The 16237-nt window shown below is 49.8% G+C and overlaps 1 protein-coding gene across 1 annotated transcript; it reads right to left on the bottom strand.

The window, feature by feature from the left end:
- Positions 1 to 3154: 3154 nt before the first annotated feature.
- On the bottom strand, positions 3155 to 15915 carry PROKR1 (prokineticin receptor 1). Its single transcript, XM_026484236.4, has 4 exons — positions 15634 to 15915; positions 13869 to 13941; positions 13048 to 13695; positions 3155 to 4814 (listed from the first exon to the last, which is right to left on the bottom strand). The coding sequence occupies exons 3-4, from the start codon at positions 13530 to 13532 to the stop codon at positions 4118 to 4120; spliced, it is 1182 nt and encodes a 393-aa protein (XP_026340021.2). The 5' UTR covers positions 13533 to 13695; positions 13869 to 13941; positions 15634 to 15915; the 3' UTR covers positions 3155 to 4117.
- Between the last annotated feature and the right edge of the window lie 322 nt (positions 15916 to 16237).

Genomic DNA, 16237 nt, shown 5'->3' with positions numbered 1-16237 from the left:
CTAATCACCTGAAGGATTCTTGGGAAAGATCCTTCCCTTCCAAAATTGATGTTTCCTGCACCCATGAAGACTGTGGTAGAAAAACCCTGGACCCAGCCTTGGGGGCCTTGGCATCTAACCCTGGCTGTCATGGTGACCAGCTATGAGAACTTGAACCTCTCTTCTCCAGTCTGGGGTTCAGCTTCACCAACCGTAAAATGAATTTAATATTCTCACTTACGCTCCAGGCAGGAGAATTGGATTCATTCTTTGTGGATCCATTCCAAAGTGTATCAGATTTTTCAAGAAACAGGATTCATATTTAGAATTTTCTGGCTATCTCACAAATTCTTTAGCATGCTTTTCCATAAGCACAGAACTTGTTTCATGCTTGAGGGCTTGCCATGGTGACTGCCACCTTGCCATGTTTTAGTATCTTTTTTAAAAAAAAAAATTTATTTATTTGAGAGAGAGAGAGAGAGAGAGTGAGTGAGAGAGAAAGCACAATCCAGAGGTTGGGGGCAGAGAGATAGAGGGAGAAGCAGACTCCCCACTGAGCAGGGAGCCCAACACGGGGCTCGATCCCAGGACCCCAAGATCATGACCTGAGCCGAAGACAGATGCTTAAACATCAGGCCACCCAAGCGCCCCCGTTTTAATGTCTTTAAGAAATTATTTTTAAAATGTGTAATCATTAGGCAAAATTTCCAAAAGCTTTGTTGTAAATCTGCCCTTCTGTTTTGCTTTAGTTAAGGAAATGGTTTGATTTTACAAAATCACATCTTTATCCTTGTGTATATGAAGATGTGCACATCTCTTTGCATATCGGAAGTGTGTGGAGAACAGCAAAGAAACACATAAGCACCAGTGGGACCTTGCTGGGCTTCCCCTCAGCTTTTGGAGAGAACATCAGCTGGGCAGACCACCACTCAGTTCAGTGAGTCAGCCACTCATCTGAACATGGTGTGGAATCTTACGTTCATCTCCCGGTTCATTTCGCATGTGCAGACATTAAGCCTATTCAAAGGGTTAGCCTGAGCTTATGTAAGAGGCATAAACGGGTCCTCAGATTTCAAGTCTTGGCATTCAGATGCTAAAAAGCATTAATGGTTTTACCAGAGCAGACTTATAGGAAGCAGACATAAATCAGAGAAATCTCCTTAGGACAGAGAAGAGAAGTTCGAAGGCAAAAGGAGTATGAGTTAGCTCCGTTCTCACAATTGCTGTGATCATGGAATCAGCCTGTATTCAGTGCTCACTGAAAGAAGCACCACACCAGAACTGAGGAGAGGGTGGAGAGGAGGGATGAAAATTATAGGCACACTACGGTCCGTGATTATATATGTACAATTCTTTATTTCGCTTGATCACAACACAACACTTTCATTCACTGTAAAATCACGAGCAGACACAACATCTAAAAATATTACAGACGGTTAAGTAAGTGAAAAGTTGATATATTCTAGGCTGAAAAGCAAAAAGAAGTTTGGTTGTCACACAAAAAAAGCTCCTACTTAATAGTCGATTCTTGCTTAGCGTTTCAATGGAAAAGGTGAACAGAACAACAAATTATGTCCTTTTATTATTTTTTGGTCCAAAGCTAACGTTCCCGATTTTAGAATGTGATATGTAATTTTATAAGAAATAAGAATTGCCTTCCAAGGCATGTTGGATTTGGGCTAATAGTTTAATCAGTTTTCATTCTCTGAGAGTATTCCAATTGCAATGTAGAATAAGTCTGCTGGATGGTCAATAGGAAGAAATAAATATGGTTTTGAATGTGTCTTCCAGGGAAATACAGTAACTATTTAAAAAATGAACTTTGCTGCCAAAAATAAAGAGTTGACTGTATTTGGAGGGGAAACACCATACAAGTGTCAGTTAAATAGCCTTAGAAATGCGCTGCTCTAGAATTATTTGAGAAGAAAAGGACACGTCTGCTCTTTAGGAATACATACTCAGGAGAGTAAAAAAAAAGATTCAGAAACAGTATCACATTGCCCAGACTCATGCTGGCTGGGAACAGGCACAGGAACATGGTCAACACTTCCACAATTATTAAGATACTGTGATTCTGAAATTCCTGAAACCCTGAACTCTCCTTCTGACTGGAGACACTCTGCCATTTCCTGTTATACTTTTGCCACCAAATTTCACTGCCTTGTTGTACCAGCATGTTGTTAGGAACAAAACACTTATAGCACGGCTAAGAGAGGCAAAGGAATAATTCACACAAAGAATAATGCAAAGGGGGAAATGGTAAGGTTTCTAGAAACATAAGCCAAGGTGACAAGTTCTTCCTTGTCAGGCACACTACATGCATTATTGATCCATTCCTTTGTTTACTCGTGTGGCTGGAAAGAGTTTACCCACATATTAACTCACTGGTTCTTCACAACCACCTCGTCAGGAGATATCACAGGTATTATCTTTGTCCCCTTTGAGAAGCTTTACCAAGGGTCACACAAGCGACAGAGCCAAGGCTGGATCAGATCTTCTGGTTCCACAAGTCCAAGTTCCAAAATTTGAAACACCAAGCAATGAGGGTGCACCCTCAATAAGCCTGTGGAGTCACTGAATCTCACTGGGCGCCCACCACCCATTCGTATGTCCCTGTCTTTCCTGGGTGCTCAGGGCTGTATCACCAACCTTCACCACCTGCCACCGGATCACATGGCTTCATTTACACTGAGGAGTGGAAATATGGTGGGTTATCTGTCCCAAGGGTACATCCATTTTAAAAGAAAAGCAAGTCTTATTCCAAAGGATTAATAACTGTGATGGGTTTCAGGCACTCGTAACAAACACATCTTGCCCTCAAATCGTAACAGTGAGGGTGAGAGCTGGTGGAAATGGAGAATGGCTGACCGCCATATCCATGAGGTGTTGTGTCTACTTTCAAAGACTCAATGTTTCATAAGCATGGATACAAGAGAAGGAAGAAAAGAAGGACTTAAGGGGAATCCTAATTGGTCCAAGCCAGAATAACTGAGAGGTAGAAGCAGTATCATCCTTTGACCTAGAAAATCTGAGCTCCTGCCCTGAGCCTCCCAGGCTCTCAGAGGTCTGCCATTTGCACTTCTCCCTTTGGGATGAGAAGTCCATGGAGCCAAGAGAACATACTCATCCTGAGCCTAGGCCTTCCCTGGAGCAAGTCAAGATACCCAGAACCCCCTTTTTTTTTTTTTTTTTTTTTAAGATTTTATTTATTTATGTGACAGAGAGACAGGCAGCGAGAGAGGGAACACAGCAGGTGAGTGAGAGAGGAAGAAGCAGGCTCCCAGCGGAGGAGCCCGATGTGGGACTCGATCCCGGCACGCGGGGATCACGCCCTGAGCCAAAGGCAGACGCTTTAACGACTGCGCTACCCAGGCGCCCCGATACCCAGAACCCCTTAATACCTTGACCAAATGGCTTCCAGGGTCTATGTGGCTTCTGATGATGATGACCGTCACCATGTATGGCCACAGCCAGAAACCCAAGGGGTAGCCGTGGAGCAGTGCTGAGGAGGAGGTTTTGGCCAGAACTGGCCCATACAAAGTTGGGTGTCTATGTGCATGCACATAAGGCTCCTCACAGTGAGAGTCAGGACCAGAGATGAGAATAGAAGGGTTGAAGAAAGAACCAGGAGCCTGTTTTGTATTCTTGTTCCAACCCCACAAATGTCAAGAGTAAACTCAAGCCTAAGGACAATTCTAGAGATGGGCTACATCAGTATCTGATGAGTAGCTGAGATGGTCAGGGACCCCATCACCCTACAAACACATGTACCACAGTCCTAGACTCCTACTTGGGTTCCCTTCTGGAAAGCCTCTCATTTCAGGCTCTCTGCACCCCAAAATTTTTCTTGGCTTGATCCCAATTTCTTTCTGCCAGTTAAATGTTGTCAACACATATGGGTTTCATCAGTGCCGACTCTGCGCAAATTAGCCATTCAGTGAATGTTGGCCCCTGGGGCTGGTATCTAGTCACATCAGTTTTAGAAATTCTGAGCTCCTGGAACACGGCGTTCACACAGTTGTCTGTTCACTCTGCCCTCTGCAGCAAACCAAGGGTTCTCGTTGGTGGTGTGTATCCCAGGACACCGGTCAGCGTCCCAAGGCTCTGTCTTTGTTTAAACTTGGAAGGGTCCAGCGGGTTATTTCAGTCGGATGCAGTCCACCTCCTCGGTGGCCGGCAGCCCCGTGGTTTTCAGATCCAGGTCTGCGCTGGACTTACTGCCGTTGTGGGAAGACTTCCAGTGCAGCAGCACGATCTTCTTGAAGTACTTGACGGTGTTGTTCTTGACGGTCACGAAGCACAGCGTGTTGATCACGCTGTTGCTCATGGCGATGCACTCGACCACGTAGAAGGCCGTGAGGTAGTGCTTCTCCTTGACGAACACGGCGGGGAAGAAGTCGCGCACGATGGTGAAGCCGTAGAAGGGCGCCCAGCACAGCACGTAGGCCGTGAGGACCCCCATGAGCACCAGCACCGTCTTCCGGCGGCAGCGCAGCCGCTTCCGGATCTGCTCCGTCTGGAAGCCCGGCACCGCCTTGAACCAGAGCTCGCGGGAGATCCGGGCGTAGCACAGGGTCATGGTGACCACGGGGCCCACGAACTCGATGCCGAAGATGAAGAGGAAGTAGGACTTGTAGTAGAGCTGCTGGTCCACCGGCCAGATCTGGCCGCAGAAGATCTTCTCCTGGCTCTTGACGATGAACAGGACGGTCTCCGTGGTGAAGTAGGCCGACGGGATGGCGATGAGGACCGACACCACCCACACCAAGGCGATCAAGCCAGTGGCCGTTTGATACTTCATCCTGGGTCTCAGTGGGTGGACAATGGCCAGGTATCTAGAACAAGGACAGAAATAGGGTCAAGCACGGTGACGAGGACGTTCTGGGTGATGATATTGTTTGGGCAACATTAGAAGGTGCGACCGAATGGTAGGTGTGGACGAGAAACAACGATGTGGGCTCTCAAGAAAAGCAGGCCTGAGAGCACACCCCAGTTCTACCCCTTCCTAGCTGCTGCAAACTCGGGCAGGTTTCGTTTAATCTCACTGAATCTCAGTTCTCTTACCTGCAAAAGTTAAGTTGCTTGGTTGTGCCAATGTGTACGCAATTTTTTGGCACAGTTTTAAATATGATATATACTCAATAAATGGTAACTATTATTAAATGTGGTAGTAATGCCTCCCATTGGTTTCTGGCCTGGCACTGTTCCCAGGTCCTTCCTGTTTCCAGGGCCATTCATCCTGATAACCCCACCGTTTAGAGCTAAGAGGGCCTGATAATTCCAAAGAGTGTCGGGAGAACTTGCCCTTTCCGGTGGAAGCAGTGGGCAAAGTTTTGTCTTCATTCCACATTTTTAAAAGTATTGCTCTATATGCAAAGGTGACGGAAGAGCGCGTGACCATGTACCTTATATTTCAGGTGTAAAAATGGAGCCTGGAGACAGATGAATGACTCTCTCAAAGTCATATACCCCAGGACCCTTGATAGAAAACATTTAACCCTATCTCATGGTTGATGTGAAAAATCAATCAAGAATATATATGAATGTATTTTTTTAACCACAAAGCACCAGACAGTAAAAGATATTGCTTTTGTTCTTTCCCCAAAAACCACACTGCTGTTGCCATAGTGGTCCAGGAACGAAGAGAGAGCACTTTCTGGGGGATGTGAGTCATTTGTGTGGTATGAAAGCCTCCTTCCCAGAGAGCTCTGGTTTCCTGGAAGACTTTCTGTGTCTGGCAGGGGGTAGAAGTTGGAGAAGGAGCAAGATGGAGAGTGAAGTGGGCGGGAATGGCTAAACAATGCTGGAAATAAACACATTCTCACGTGTCCCTGGCTTATCCCAGGTGGAGCCAAGAGCAAATGTGAGAGAAGCCTGAGGGAAAGCCAGACTGACTCTATTTCCTTTGAAACCAATCCCTTTGAGGTCATCGTTCTTGGGATTTTGATTGGAAGAAGAAGTTCGTTCCTATTTTTTTTTCTGATTATATTCCTGCCGTTTGTGTCCCTCTTCCCCCAAACACAGGCAGCCAGCTCCACCGAGTGTCATTTGGAGAGTTCGCGGGCGTGAGATTGCTGCTCTCTTGTGGAGATGCGAGATGACGTTGATGGGTTGGGTCCGCTCTCTGTACACCCAGCTGGCTGCTTGAGTGCTCTGCCACCGGCAACAGTCCCTGTCACTCTGGCCAATCTTCCGGGCACTGAAGGTGGAATGGGACTGTTGGCGATGAGCCTATCAATGCACGTGTATGGGCCCTTCATAAGGACGGCAGTGCTCCCACTATACAGAGTGCACCAAACTCGCTCAGATTCGTAACAAACACTAAGAGTTAGTATCTTTGCTCTCACTCGCTCCCTCCCTCTTTATCTGTCCCACCATGTTCTAGTGATTACTCTGTCAAAGAATATTTCTATACTATATGGATTTTCACTATATACTTCTATCCCTCCCTTTCTCAATGGCAACTTCCTCAGTCTCTGTGATGTTTCAAGGTCAGAGTGTTTTTTTCAATGAACAAGCAGGAGAGGATGCCGACCTAGGAGTCAGAAGACCAAGAATCTAATTCCAGCTTTGCCACATACTTGATAAGTGAATTTGAGTCATTTTTCTTAGCCCTGTGGGCTCAACTTACTCATCTGTAGCATGGGAATATCACCTGCCTCGCCAGCCTCACAGAGATACTGCGCGGCTCGTTAGACACTGTGAGATAGGGCAACTATAGGACTCCATAAAAATCTGCTCTTTGCTTCTTTTCCTGCTTCTGTTCTTGCTGGGAACTGCACCCCCACGTTACACACACCTCATAATGCCAAAAGTATATGTCCCCTTGGAAGGGACAAGGAGTTAATGATTTCTTTAGAATAGATACCACCTAAGGAAAGACCAGGTGAGAATGACCTGACGAAGCCATCATATGCATATTCCAGACCACCAGCTCCAGACATCTCAACGCGAAGACCCCCAGCTCCAAGGAGTAACACGTGGGCCCTGGTCTTTGTTCTAACCAGTTCCTGGATGCCTGGGAGGACACGTATACTAGACCACGGTCCCCAAGAAAAACCCCAGACCTCGAACAAAGGAGAGATTTTCTCCTTTCCTTTCTGAGTCTCCCACTCTGTCCCTGCACGCTCTCCAAGCCTTCGGTAAACTGCTTTCACCTTGCGCTGGCTTGTGTTTGCTTTCTACCCAGCGTGCAGCCAGGGACCCTCTTGGCTGGTCCTGCGGGACCCTCTCTGGGTCTTCAGACCCGGTCTGCTGGCACCAACTGCATATAAACAATCATAGGCTTCTAATTTACAAGAAATGGTTAGCAACCTAAAATGTATTTTTTTCAGAGCTATTCTGTATAAGTAGCAATTTTTTTTTTACCTGTTATTGGCAAATACTTCATTTTCAAGTTCTCTGCTACTGTCTGTTTTATTGGATCTCTTTATCTTCACATCAAAATTAATCTTCAGGGTAACCTGGGACTCCCCATCGGATGTTTATCCCATCCTGGCTCTCTCGGCCTTCACCCCGACTCCATCCCCAGGGTCAGCACTAGGAGCTGTGCAAGAGGCCCTCCCAATACATTTACCAAAAGGAAAATTGCAAAACTGTTTCAAGGATTGCCAGCAGCCTCGGCTGTGCTAAGATCACAACTCCGGAACTCTAGCATAGTAATACCTGCTTCTGTTCGTAAAGCAGCTTACAATTTACAGAGCATTTTCTTAAAGACTTTATTTATTTATTTGAGAGAGAGAACAAGCAGGGGGAGTGGCAGAAGCAGACTCCCTGCTGAACAGGGAGCCGATGCGGGACTGCGGGACTCGATCCCCAGACCCCAGGGTCATGACCTGAGCCGAAAGCAGACGCTTAACTGACTGAACCACCCAGGCGCCCATACAGAGCATTTTTAAATGCACTTTCTCATTACATATCCCCAAGTGTATTGAATAGGTAAGAGAACAAAGATGGCCAGTTCACAAATGAGCAAGCTGAGATTTGGAGAAGTTAAATAACCTGCCAAAAGGCCACACAGCTAGAAACCGACACAACCATGATGCAGACCCAACCATATCTCGCTCCGAATCCAGTTGGGTCTCCAATCCCCCTCTTGTCCCCCTCCCTTTCCTATCAGAGCAAGCAACACCCCTTCTTCCTACCCTCCTGGCATCCTAGCAGAATCCTACCATCCTTCTCTTTTCTCTCTATCACAGTCGGTTTTTATCTATCGGTGTTCCAAGGAGTCGGGCAACTGGCAGCAACTTTTCCGTACCTACACGTATGCCCTTGGCTTGCCCTTTGTGTCTACCAGTATAATGGCTCAGGTCCAGATCCACTTAGAGCCAACATTGCCCAGAGAACAAAGAATGAAGGCTGCTGGACAAAGAAACATCCAGGCAGTGACTGTGTGATGATGGTGGGCTGGGTGATTAAGCAAAGAGTATTCAGGCTCCCTCCATCCCCAGGACCCAGCCCCAGATCAAACCATGGAGATGATGCTTGCAGCAGCTTCTAGGCCATTCATGAGATGATCAGGGAATTCAGAACCCGCTCCTCGGGCCAGTCAGCCCCATCAATGAGCTCACAGGACAGCATTTGTGCTTCCTAAGACTGAACACAGATACTCAGCCTTAGCTGGCCCCATGCAGACAGAAGACAAGAGTGGGCAGTGGGCAGGCTGGCTGGCTATATCCTCTGGATTCTGGGTAAAGAAGGGAGTGTCCCCCGGTGTCCCACATGCTCTGGGATCTATGCATTACACATTGAGGCCAGTGCAGGTGTCTCCACATCGAAGAGGGAACCCAGACCTTGGGGGACAGAGTCCTCTGATGATCTTTTTCAGCTCCCCGCTCCATCAGGTCTGACTTCTTTACCTAGATTTTGAGATCTTCTGGAATATGACCCTATCCTTTCTGATTTTGACTTTGCTTCTGTTCCTTGCCCCCGAGGATCCCACAGACCTCATACCTCAAGGGACCTCATACCTCAAGCATTCCCACCTCGTCTTTTGCAAACACTGCCCTACCCTTGTGGAAAACCTCTCCTGTCCTGATTGTCATTTGCTGAAGGCCAGTTAAAAGTCCACCTCCTCCATGAAGCCTCCTTTGACTACTCTAGTACACAATGATGTCACCCTTCCGTAAATTTCATGTGGGATTTATCCTTTACTTTATGTTCTGTCTCTTAAGTGTTAGTTCCACCATCCCCCTCCCTCTCCCCGGGATGGTAAGCTCCTGGAGAGCTCAGCTCTTTTTGTAACTTTTATAACTCAGTTTCTTTTGTAACTTTTTGCTGTCAGTGAATTCTGGGCACCTAGGATTTTAGTAAAACTTCACTCTCAGCAAGTGCTTGGCCCTGGATGAATAGAAATGTAACAAGCCATCGTGACAGGTCTCAAAAAGATGGCAGCCTCTTTTAGAAAATAGGACATAAATGTGTTTACCTAGCCTGAGACTGAGAGGCCGTTGGGGACTCAATAATCATAATAAAAGACGAAGGGATTTGAGCCTATTTTGTAGACAATGGAGTTAGTAGGGGTTTTTGAGCAAGAGAGGGGAGATGTGTACGAGACAGAAGATTAATTTAGCTGCAGCCCTGCTTTCTTCCCTCAGGCCACAGGAGCCTTTTCTCTGTTCTTAGAACACTTCATGTTTGTTCCTGTCTTGGGGCCTTTGCACTGATAATTTCCTTTGTGTGGAATGCGTTTTCCCCATCTTCACACGGCTGGCTTTTTTTTTTTTTTTTTTTCCTTCAGTGTTCCCTTAAAATGCCTTCTCCTCAGGGACACTTTCCTGACAACGACGTACCTGGAGCAGCTCCCATCCTCCGTCCCTTTCAGTGTTTGTCTTTTTTGTTCAGAGCATTTCTGAAATTATTTTTGTTTGTTTGCCTGACTGTTATCTCTCTCCACTCCTGTGGGTAAAAGCCCCACGAAGGCGAGGAGATGTTTTTCTCCTGCCCCGTGGTACCCCCAGTGCTTGGACGGGTCTCTGCCACATCATAGTGGCTCTACAAAAACCCGCTGTTTGGGGGCGCCTGGGGGGCTCGGTCGGTTGGGAGTCTGCCTTCGGCCCAGGTCACGACCCCAGGGTCCTGGGATGGAGCCCGACATCAGGCTCCCGCTCAGTGGGGACCCTGCTTCTCTCTCTCCCACTACCCCTGCCCCCTGCTCGTGCACTCACGCGCTCTCTCTCTCTAAGTAAATAAATAAAAATCTTTAAAAAAACAAAAAGGAAGACAAAGACGCGCTGCTTGGATGAATGAGTTTAGCACAGACTGTGCGGGGAGGAGCGGTGGCCGCTCGGCAGAGCCAAGAGACACTGAACCGAGGCAAGGAGCCCAGGCAGGAGTGAACAGGGCGGAGGTGAGGCGGGTAAGCACTGACAGGTCCTGTAAACCAAGGCTTGCTGGAGGAAGGGAGAGAGAGCCGCGACAACGGAGTTGTGCTAGTGTAGCTGTCTACGAGAACCCTGGAACCAAGCTCAGAAACAGAGAGGCTAGAACGTAACTAGTTCTGTTCCGCTGTATCTTCATAGCTGCGTTTCTTAGCAACCTTGTCTTACCTTTTTTCTAACATCACATCCTAAAAACAATCACTTCAATGAAAATGAAGAGGTTAGCCACTCGAAAAGTTTCATTAGTTCACTTGGGTTTGTTTTGTTGTTCCTGGAAGGGTTAATTTAAGAATTATAAGATCCGCTGTTCGCTTTTGCTTACTCTGGTTTAAGTCTTGTTCTAAACAATTACATACTTGCTTCCTTTAATCCCTTCATCCTCAAGGCAACCCGCTACCTTAGGTTTTCTTATTATTCCCATTGTACATATGAGAAAACTGAGGCAGAGGGATGGTTAAGAACTCACAGGGGGTCTGCCACTAACAGGTGCTGCAGCAGGGGTCTGAATCCTGGCAGAATAACCACTAACGCAACCCCTGCAATTTCATTAAACAAAAATAAAGGCACTTTCATAACTGGAGTGTATTTGTTAGATCGAGATAAAAATGAGTTGCCCCAAACTAACCAAATAGAACCTGAAATTCCCTGATTAAATCCTGAACAACACACAAGGCCAGTCAAAAATCAATGAGGTCCTGTTCCACAAAACTGAAATTAGATGGTAAAAACACATACAAATACTTTGAAGCAAAGATCACAACATCAGTAAAGGAACTTCACACCTTGGAGCAGCCCGTTAGGTGGCCAAGGCCCCTGGATGGCCTGTGTAGGCAACAGCGCTTTCCTCCAATGTCTGGCTTTAAGTCTCCAATCACAAACCCACCATAAGCCATAACAGTCCCACGTGCAGGGCATTGTTCTGCAATGAACCTTTTTATTGTATCTAAATTGCATTACACAAACGCACACTGCAAGAGAAATGCCTGCAGGATTTCAGACAAGCTGAGTTTGGTATAAATGTAGGAATCGAATGTGAAAAAATGCAATAGATGGAGGTGGGTTGATTGACACAGACATCACCTCTTACATGTTCAGAATAACCCCATGCCCCTTAACTTATCCTGGCCTCTGTCCCCCTTGAAGCCACTCCCTCCTGCCGTGTGACCCCTTCCCACAAGTGGGCCCCTGCATCGTAAAATGGATCTCGCCCAGGAAACAGGGGCCTGCCCCAAAGCAGGCACTAACCTACCCCACTTCTAGTGGCTGAGAGCACCCCCTCTGCAAAGATGTCTTGCTGGAGTGAAACTTCAGGGAAGGACCCTCTATGTTTTCAACCTCTACTTTCAGAAAGGTCAGAGACAAGGTTCCTGGAGCTCCTCCTGGAGAGCCCTGAAAGGGACTTAGGGACAGATACTCTGCTTGACTGTCCTCTTCCTGATTCACCCAGGGTCTGTTCCTGGGTGGCTAAAATGGCGTGGAGCTCCCAGACTCCTGTGGAGGACCCTGGCCAAAGTAGCCCTCTGCAAGGATGAAAACTCTGAGCACCTTCTTTCTACAGGTGACCGAGCCGGGGCTCCTCGCCATTCCTTCCATGAGAAAGGAGACGAAGGCCCCAACCTTTAATGCTTTTAAAGCCAGATTTCTTCTTGAGAACAGGTTGACCCCCTGTCTTGGGTAGTGGCCTGTTTTCAGGTTATCCAATCTTTGGTTGCTCTGCCTTTGGCTTCAGAAAATAGGTTCTATCTGCTGTGCTCTTCCCTGGAACACTGCCCTGGGAGGTCCTGATGGCAAGGGGCAGGCTAAACTCCACCAGAGCCCTGAGGCCACGAAACTGGGAGGGCATCTGGGCTCCAGGCTCTCTGGGTTCAGGGAGAGAGACGGGCTGTTCAGATCCAAGTACATGGAGGCCCTGAGCCTCCGGGCAACTGTCTCTGGACTATACCATGGTGCTTCGTAAATGAGAGTAAACCTTGGGCGGAGGGGCTTGCAAAGATTGTCCTGGGGGAACAAAACCACCCTGGTCCCTTAGCACAAGTGATTGTCCTAAATGAAAGGACTACACACAACAGAAGAAAGATTTGCATAGACTGCTCTTACTGGTTTGATTTACCATCACCAGAAACAGGTCTTCCATACCGTCACATGCAAATGTATGCAAAGGAGCAAACTGATTACGCAACAGCAAAGAACACGTGAAAGTATGTTATCTTTTTTTCTTTTTGTTTTTTTCTTTTTCTTTGTTCTATTTTGTTCAAAACAAATCATCAATCTTATTTTAAAATCAACTGGTGTTGGGGGCTGGGGGAGGGCTGCTTGTACTTTGAGAAAATCTTCCTCAGGATTTCCCAGTTGACTCAAGAGGTACCCGCCTGGAACTCACACTTGTCCCCCACACCTCCTCATGCCTGTCTGTGTACCCCCAGAACTTAAGCAGTACATCTAGGAGCATGTCCAGAGCAGAGGGGTCAAAGCCTTCCCACTGCTCGGCTCTAACGAGCTCTACTTCCTCTGTCTGCCCACAGCTGGAAAACTAGCACTCTCCTTACTATCCCGCCAATGGGCCCACTTTGACCCCCCCCTGCATCCGCATGGTGGGGAACAGAGATGTCTCTCATCAGTCCCCACCTGCTGTACAGGAAGGGGCAGGTCCAACGCCCCTTTGCTATTGTCTCTGTGCCGCCTTACTCACCTGTCGATGGCGATGGCCAGCAGGGCGTTGGTGGAGACGTAGAGAGACACGGTCCGCAGGTAGTTGACAGAGGCGCACATGACGTGGCCGTGCTCCCAGGACAGCTGGCGCACCACGTAGTAGTCCATCTCGAAGGGGCAGCAGACGACGGCCACCAGGAAGTCCGAGATGGCCAGGTTGGCAATGAGCAGGTTGGTGAGGCTGCGCAGCTTCTTGTAGCGGGCCAGGGCCGCGATGAAGACGAAGTTGCCGATGCCACAGACCAGCATGATGCCCGCCAGGGCCATGCCGATGACGATCTTGGCAGCAAAGAAAGTACGGGAATTGGTCACATCCTCATCTTCATCCGAAGGCATATCATAGTCACCATAGCTGAAGTTGAATGGCAAGGAAGCAGCTTGGGCTCCATGGGGGGCAAGCACAGGAAGGAAGTTGGTGGAGGTGTTGGTGGCGTTCTCATCCGTGACCCCCGTGGTGATCTCCATCTGGCCAGGCGGTGCTCTGAGCAACCCTGCTTGGAATTCCTCTGAGGTGGTGTGTGGGAGGCTGATGTCTTCTCCCCTCTCTGCTTACACTCAGCTCTCCTTTAATGAGTTAGAATGTGTCTGCCGGCATCTTGGGGTAGAGTATCCGAGCTCCATTCTAAGCCTTTGAAAGACATACAAACAGTTGGCTACACATGTGAGCGAGCTGGCCAAATTTAATACCATCCTGTAACCCAATCAGACCCACGAGCCACCTGCTCAGAACGAACACTGAGTGATGGAGTGGAAATAAAGGAACCAGGGAGAGAAACAAATGAATAAAAACCACATACTCACTCATTCAGGGAGGGCTGGATTGCTATAGACACAACCAGGCACTGGCTCAATTTATTTCATCTCCATTGAAGATCTGAAATGTTGCAAAGGACCAAAGTTGAGTGGGGGAAGTTGAAGAATGGAAGTGACCTGCTCCAAACTCTACTTCTCTTCCGAACAGCTTGAACTTAGTCTTTGTGAAATTGTCCAGTTCTGTGGCTTAAAAGAAATTATTCTGAATGTCATCAGCCATCTATGAGACAAGCCTGTCTGCTCCCCAAGCTGGTCTCTTTCCTCTGGCAGAACATGGCTCTAAAATCCCAAAGCCTACCTGGCAGCCCCCTTTCCCCTCTCCTCCCTGGGTCTCCTGCCCCATGTCCAAGTCTGCTGTGACCCTATAGTCAGGCACAGCATTTAACAAGGCCTGTCCCCAGACAGAGGCTTCAAGGTTGAAGTCACTGCCTAAATCACGGAATGGCTTAGCGAGGGGGCTCTGGAGCAAACCCTTCCTTGACTGGTGGTGTGTCCTGAGGTAAAGACTTAAACACTCAGAGTTTCAACATCTTCCAGGCAGTAGATCAATAACATCTGTAAAGCAGGGAGCTCCCTTGAGAGGGAGGGTGTTACACCCCAGGACTGCAAAGAATTACTATTGAGTGTTCAGGCCTCCTTAGTCAGCCACAAGGAAGGGGAGGGGAATCCTGACCCAGATGACCCGACGGCAGCACATGGGGAGGGGGGAACTGCACTGCTGGCTACCCAAAACCAGGAGGAACCCCTGCCCTCTGCTTGCAGTCCCAGGCCAGCCCAGAGCCTGCAAACATCAGACCTCGTTGCTGAGATGTAGGAAGGCTGGGGTCTGGAGAGCATGTCCAATGTCCCGGACAGGGCAGGCAGGCATGGGAAACCCGAGGCTCCTGGAACCCAGAGACACCTAGCAGCCCTTGTACCCTGGGAAAGCCTGCCGTCCACACTCCTCATTGGTGAGCTCTCCAGAGCCTGTCTTTGGGGGACCCGGGGTAAAGTCATTCTGCGCCCCAGTGAGGCCCAGCCACTACCTGCCTCTCTCCCCCAACTCCTCACCCCCATTTTTCTCACATTTTTCCCTTCCTCTGAGCCATCAGTTCTGTCCCGCTCAGTCCCTGCCCTTTGCCCCTGTCAGGTGTGAGCACAACCGTGAGCTGAAGGTCAGAAGGGGCCGAGTCTTGGGGTCCCCACAGGTACAGCTGCAATCCTTGGTGGGATAGTCCTCACCCCTTTCAGGCCCCGTGTGTCTCCGAGGCACGCCCCCCTCCCCCCCCCCCCCCGCCCCGGGGTACTCTCCAAGCATGCTACCTGGAAGGCTCCAAATCAGGTTTTTAAAACAAAGGGTAATAAACACTTCTCCAGGCGCGGGGGGTGTTGGGAGATTTAGCACTCGGGAGAAATTGTCCTGCGATCTCTTCTTTTGTATTCTTGCCTCTTGAAGAGGAACCCCATTCCGTTCCCACCCGGTGTCCCCTGGGGCCCTGGCGCTGAGCGCTCGCCCCCTGGCCAGACCCGGCGGATCACTGGAAGCCTCTCTGCAGCCCCTGCTGAGAAGCCCTCTGGGGCTCCCAGCTTTTTCCAAGGAGTCGCGAAGGCTACTCCAAGGGCAGAGGGACGGGTAGCCCGGCTCCCGCGAGGAAATGAGCGCGAAAGCAAGTCTCTTGTAAAGCCTTCTCCCCACTCAGGACCCCTGCACCCGGCGGCCGCGCCTGCAGCGTGGGGTCCTCGGAGCATCTCTCCGGGAGTGAGCGCTCGGTACCTGCGGCATCCCGGCGGGCGGACGAAGTCCCGGTTCTGTATCCGGGCCCGAGGACACGAACTGCTGCTCCCTGAGGCCCGCAGGGACCGCACCGGTCCCCTCTCTTCCTCCTTTCCTCCGGCTTCTCTACCGGCTCGGGAGGGAGTTGCGCTCGCGCCACCGCCGCAGATCCCAGGAACGCGGGCCCCGAGGCAAGGCCACCCCCGGCCCGGGCCCGCCCCGCCCTGGCGCCCCCGCCCCCGGTGGCCGCGGGGAGCCCAGGGCACCTCCAGCTGATTAGAAGAGGCGTGCTCGGGCCGAGTCCGCAAGTCTCCCGGACGCACTGGGGGCCCGGCTTCGGGGAGGCGGAGGGGGCGGGGGGCGGGACTAGTCACGTCGGGGTCGCTGGGCAGGCGCGCGGCTGGGGACCCGGGAGTCGCGCCCGGGCGGGAGGGTCGGGGACGCAGAGACTGCAGCTGGCGGAGAGGACACGCCGGAGGCAGCCGGGCCCGGGCGGCGAGCGCTCCCCGCGCTCAAGCTCCGGAACGACCGCCGCGGGCAGTATCCGGGCGCTGGCGCTCAGCGCGGAGCTCGGCGCGGATCCGAGCCAGGAGCACCAGCCGCC

The sequence above is a fragment of the Ursus arctos genome, unplaced genomic scaffold, assembly GCF_023065955.2.
Source record: "Ursus arctos isolate Adak ecotype North America unplaced genomic scaffold, UrsArc2.0 scaffold_8, whole genome shotgun sequence".
Lineage (NCBI taxonomy): Eukaryota > Metazoa > Chordata > Mammalia > Carnivora > Ursidae > Ursus > Ursus arctos.
This window is presented reverse-complemented; position numbering and strand designations above follow the sequence as displayed.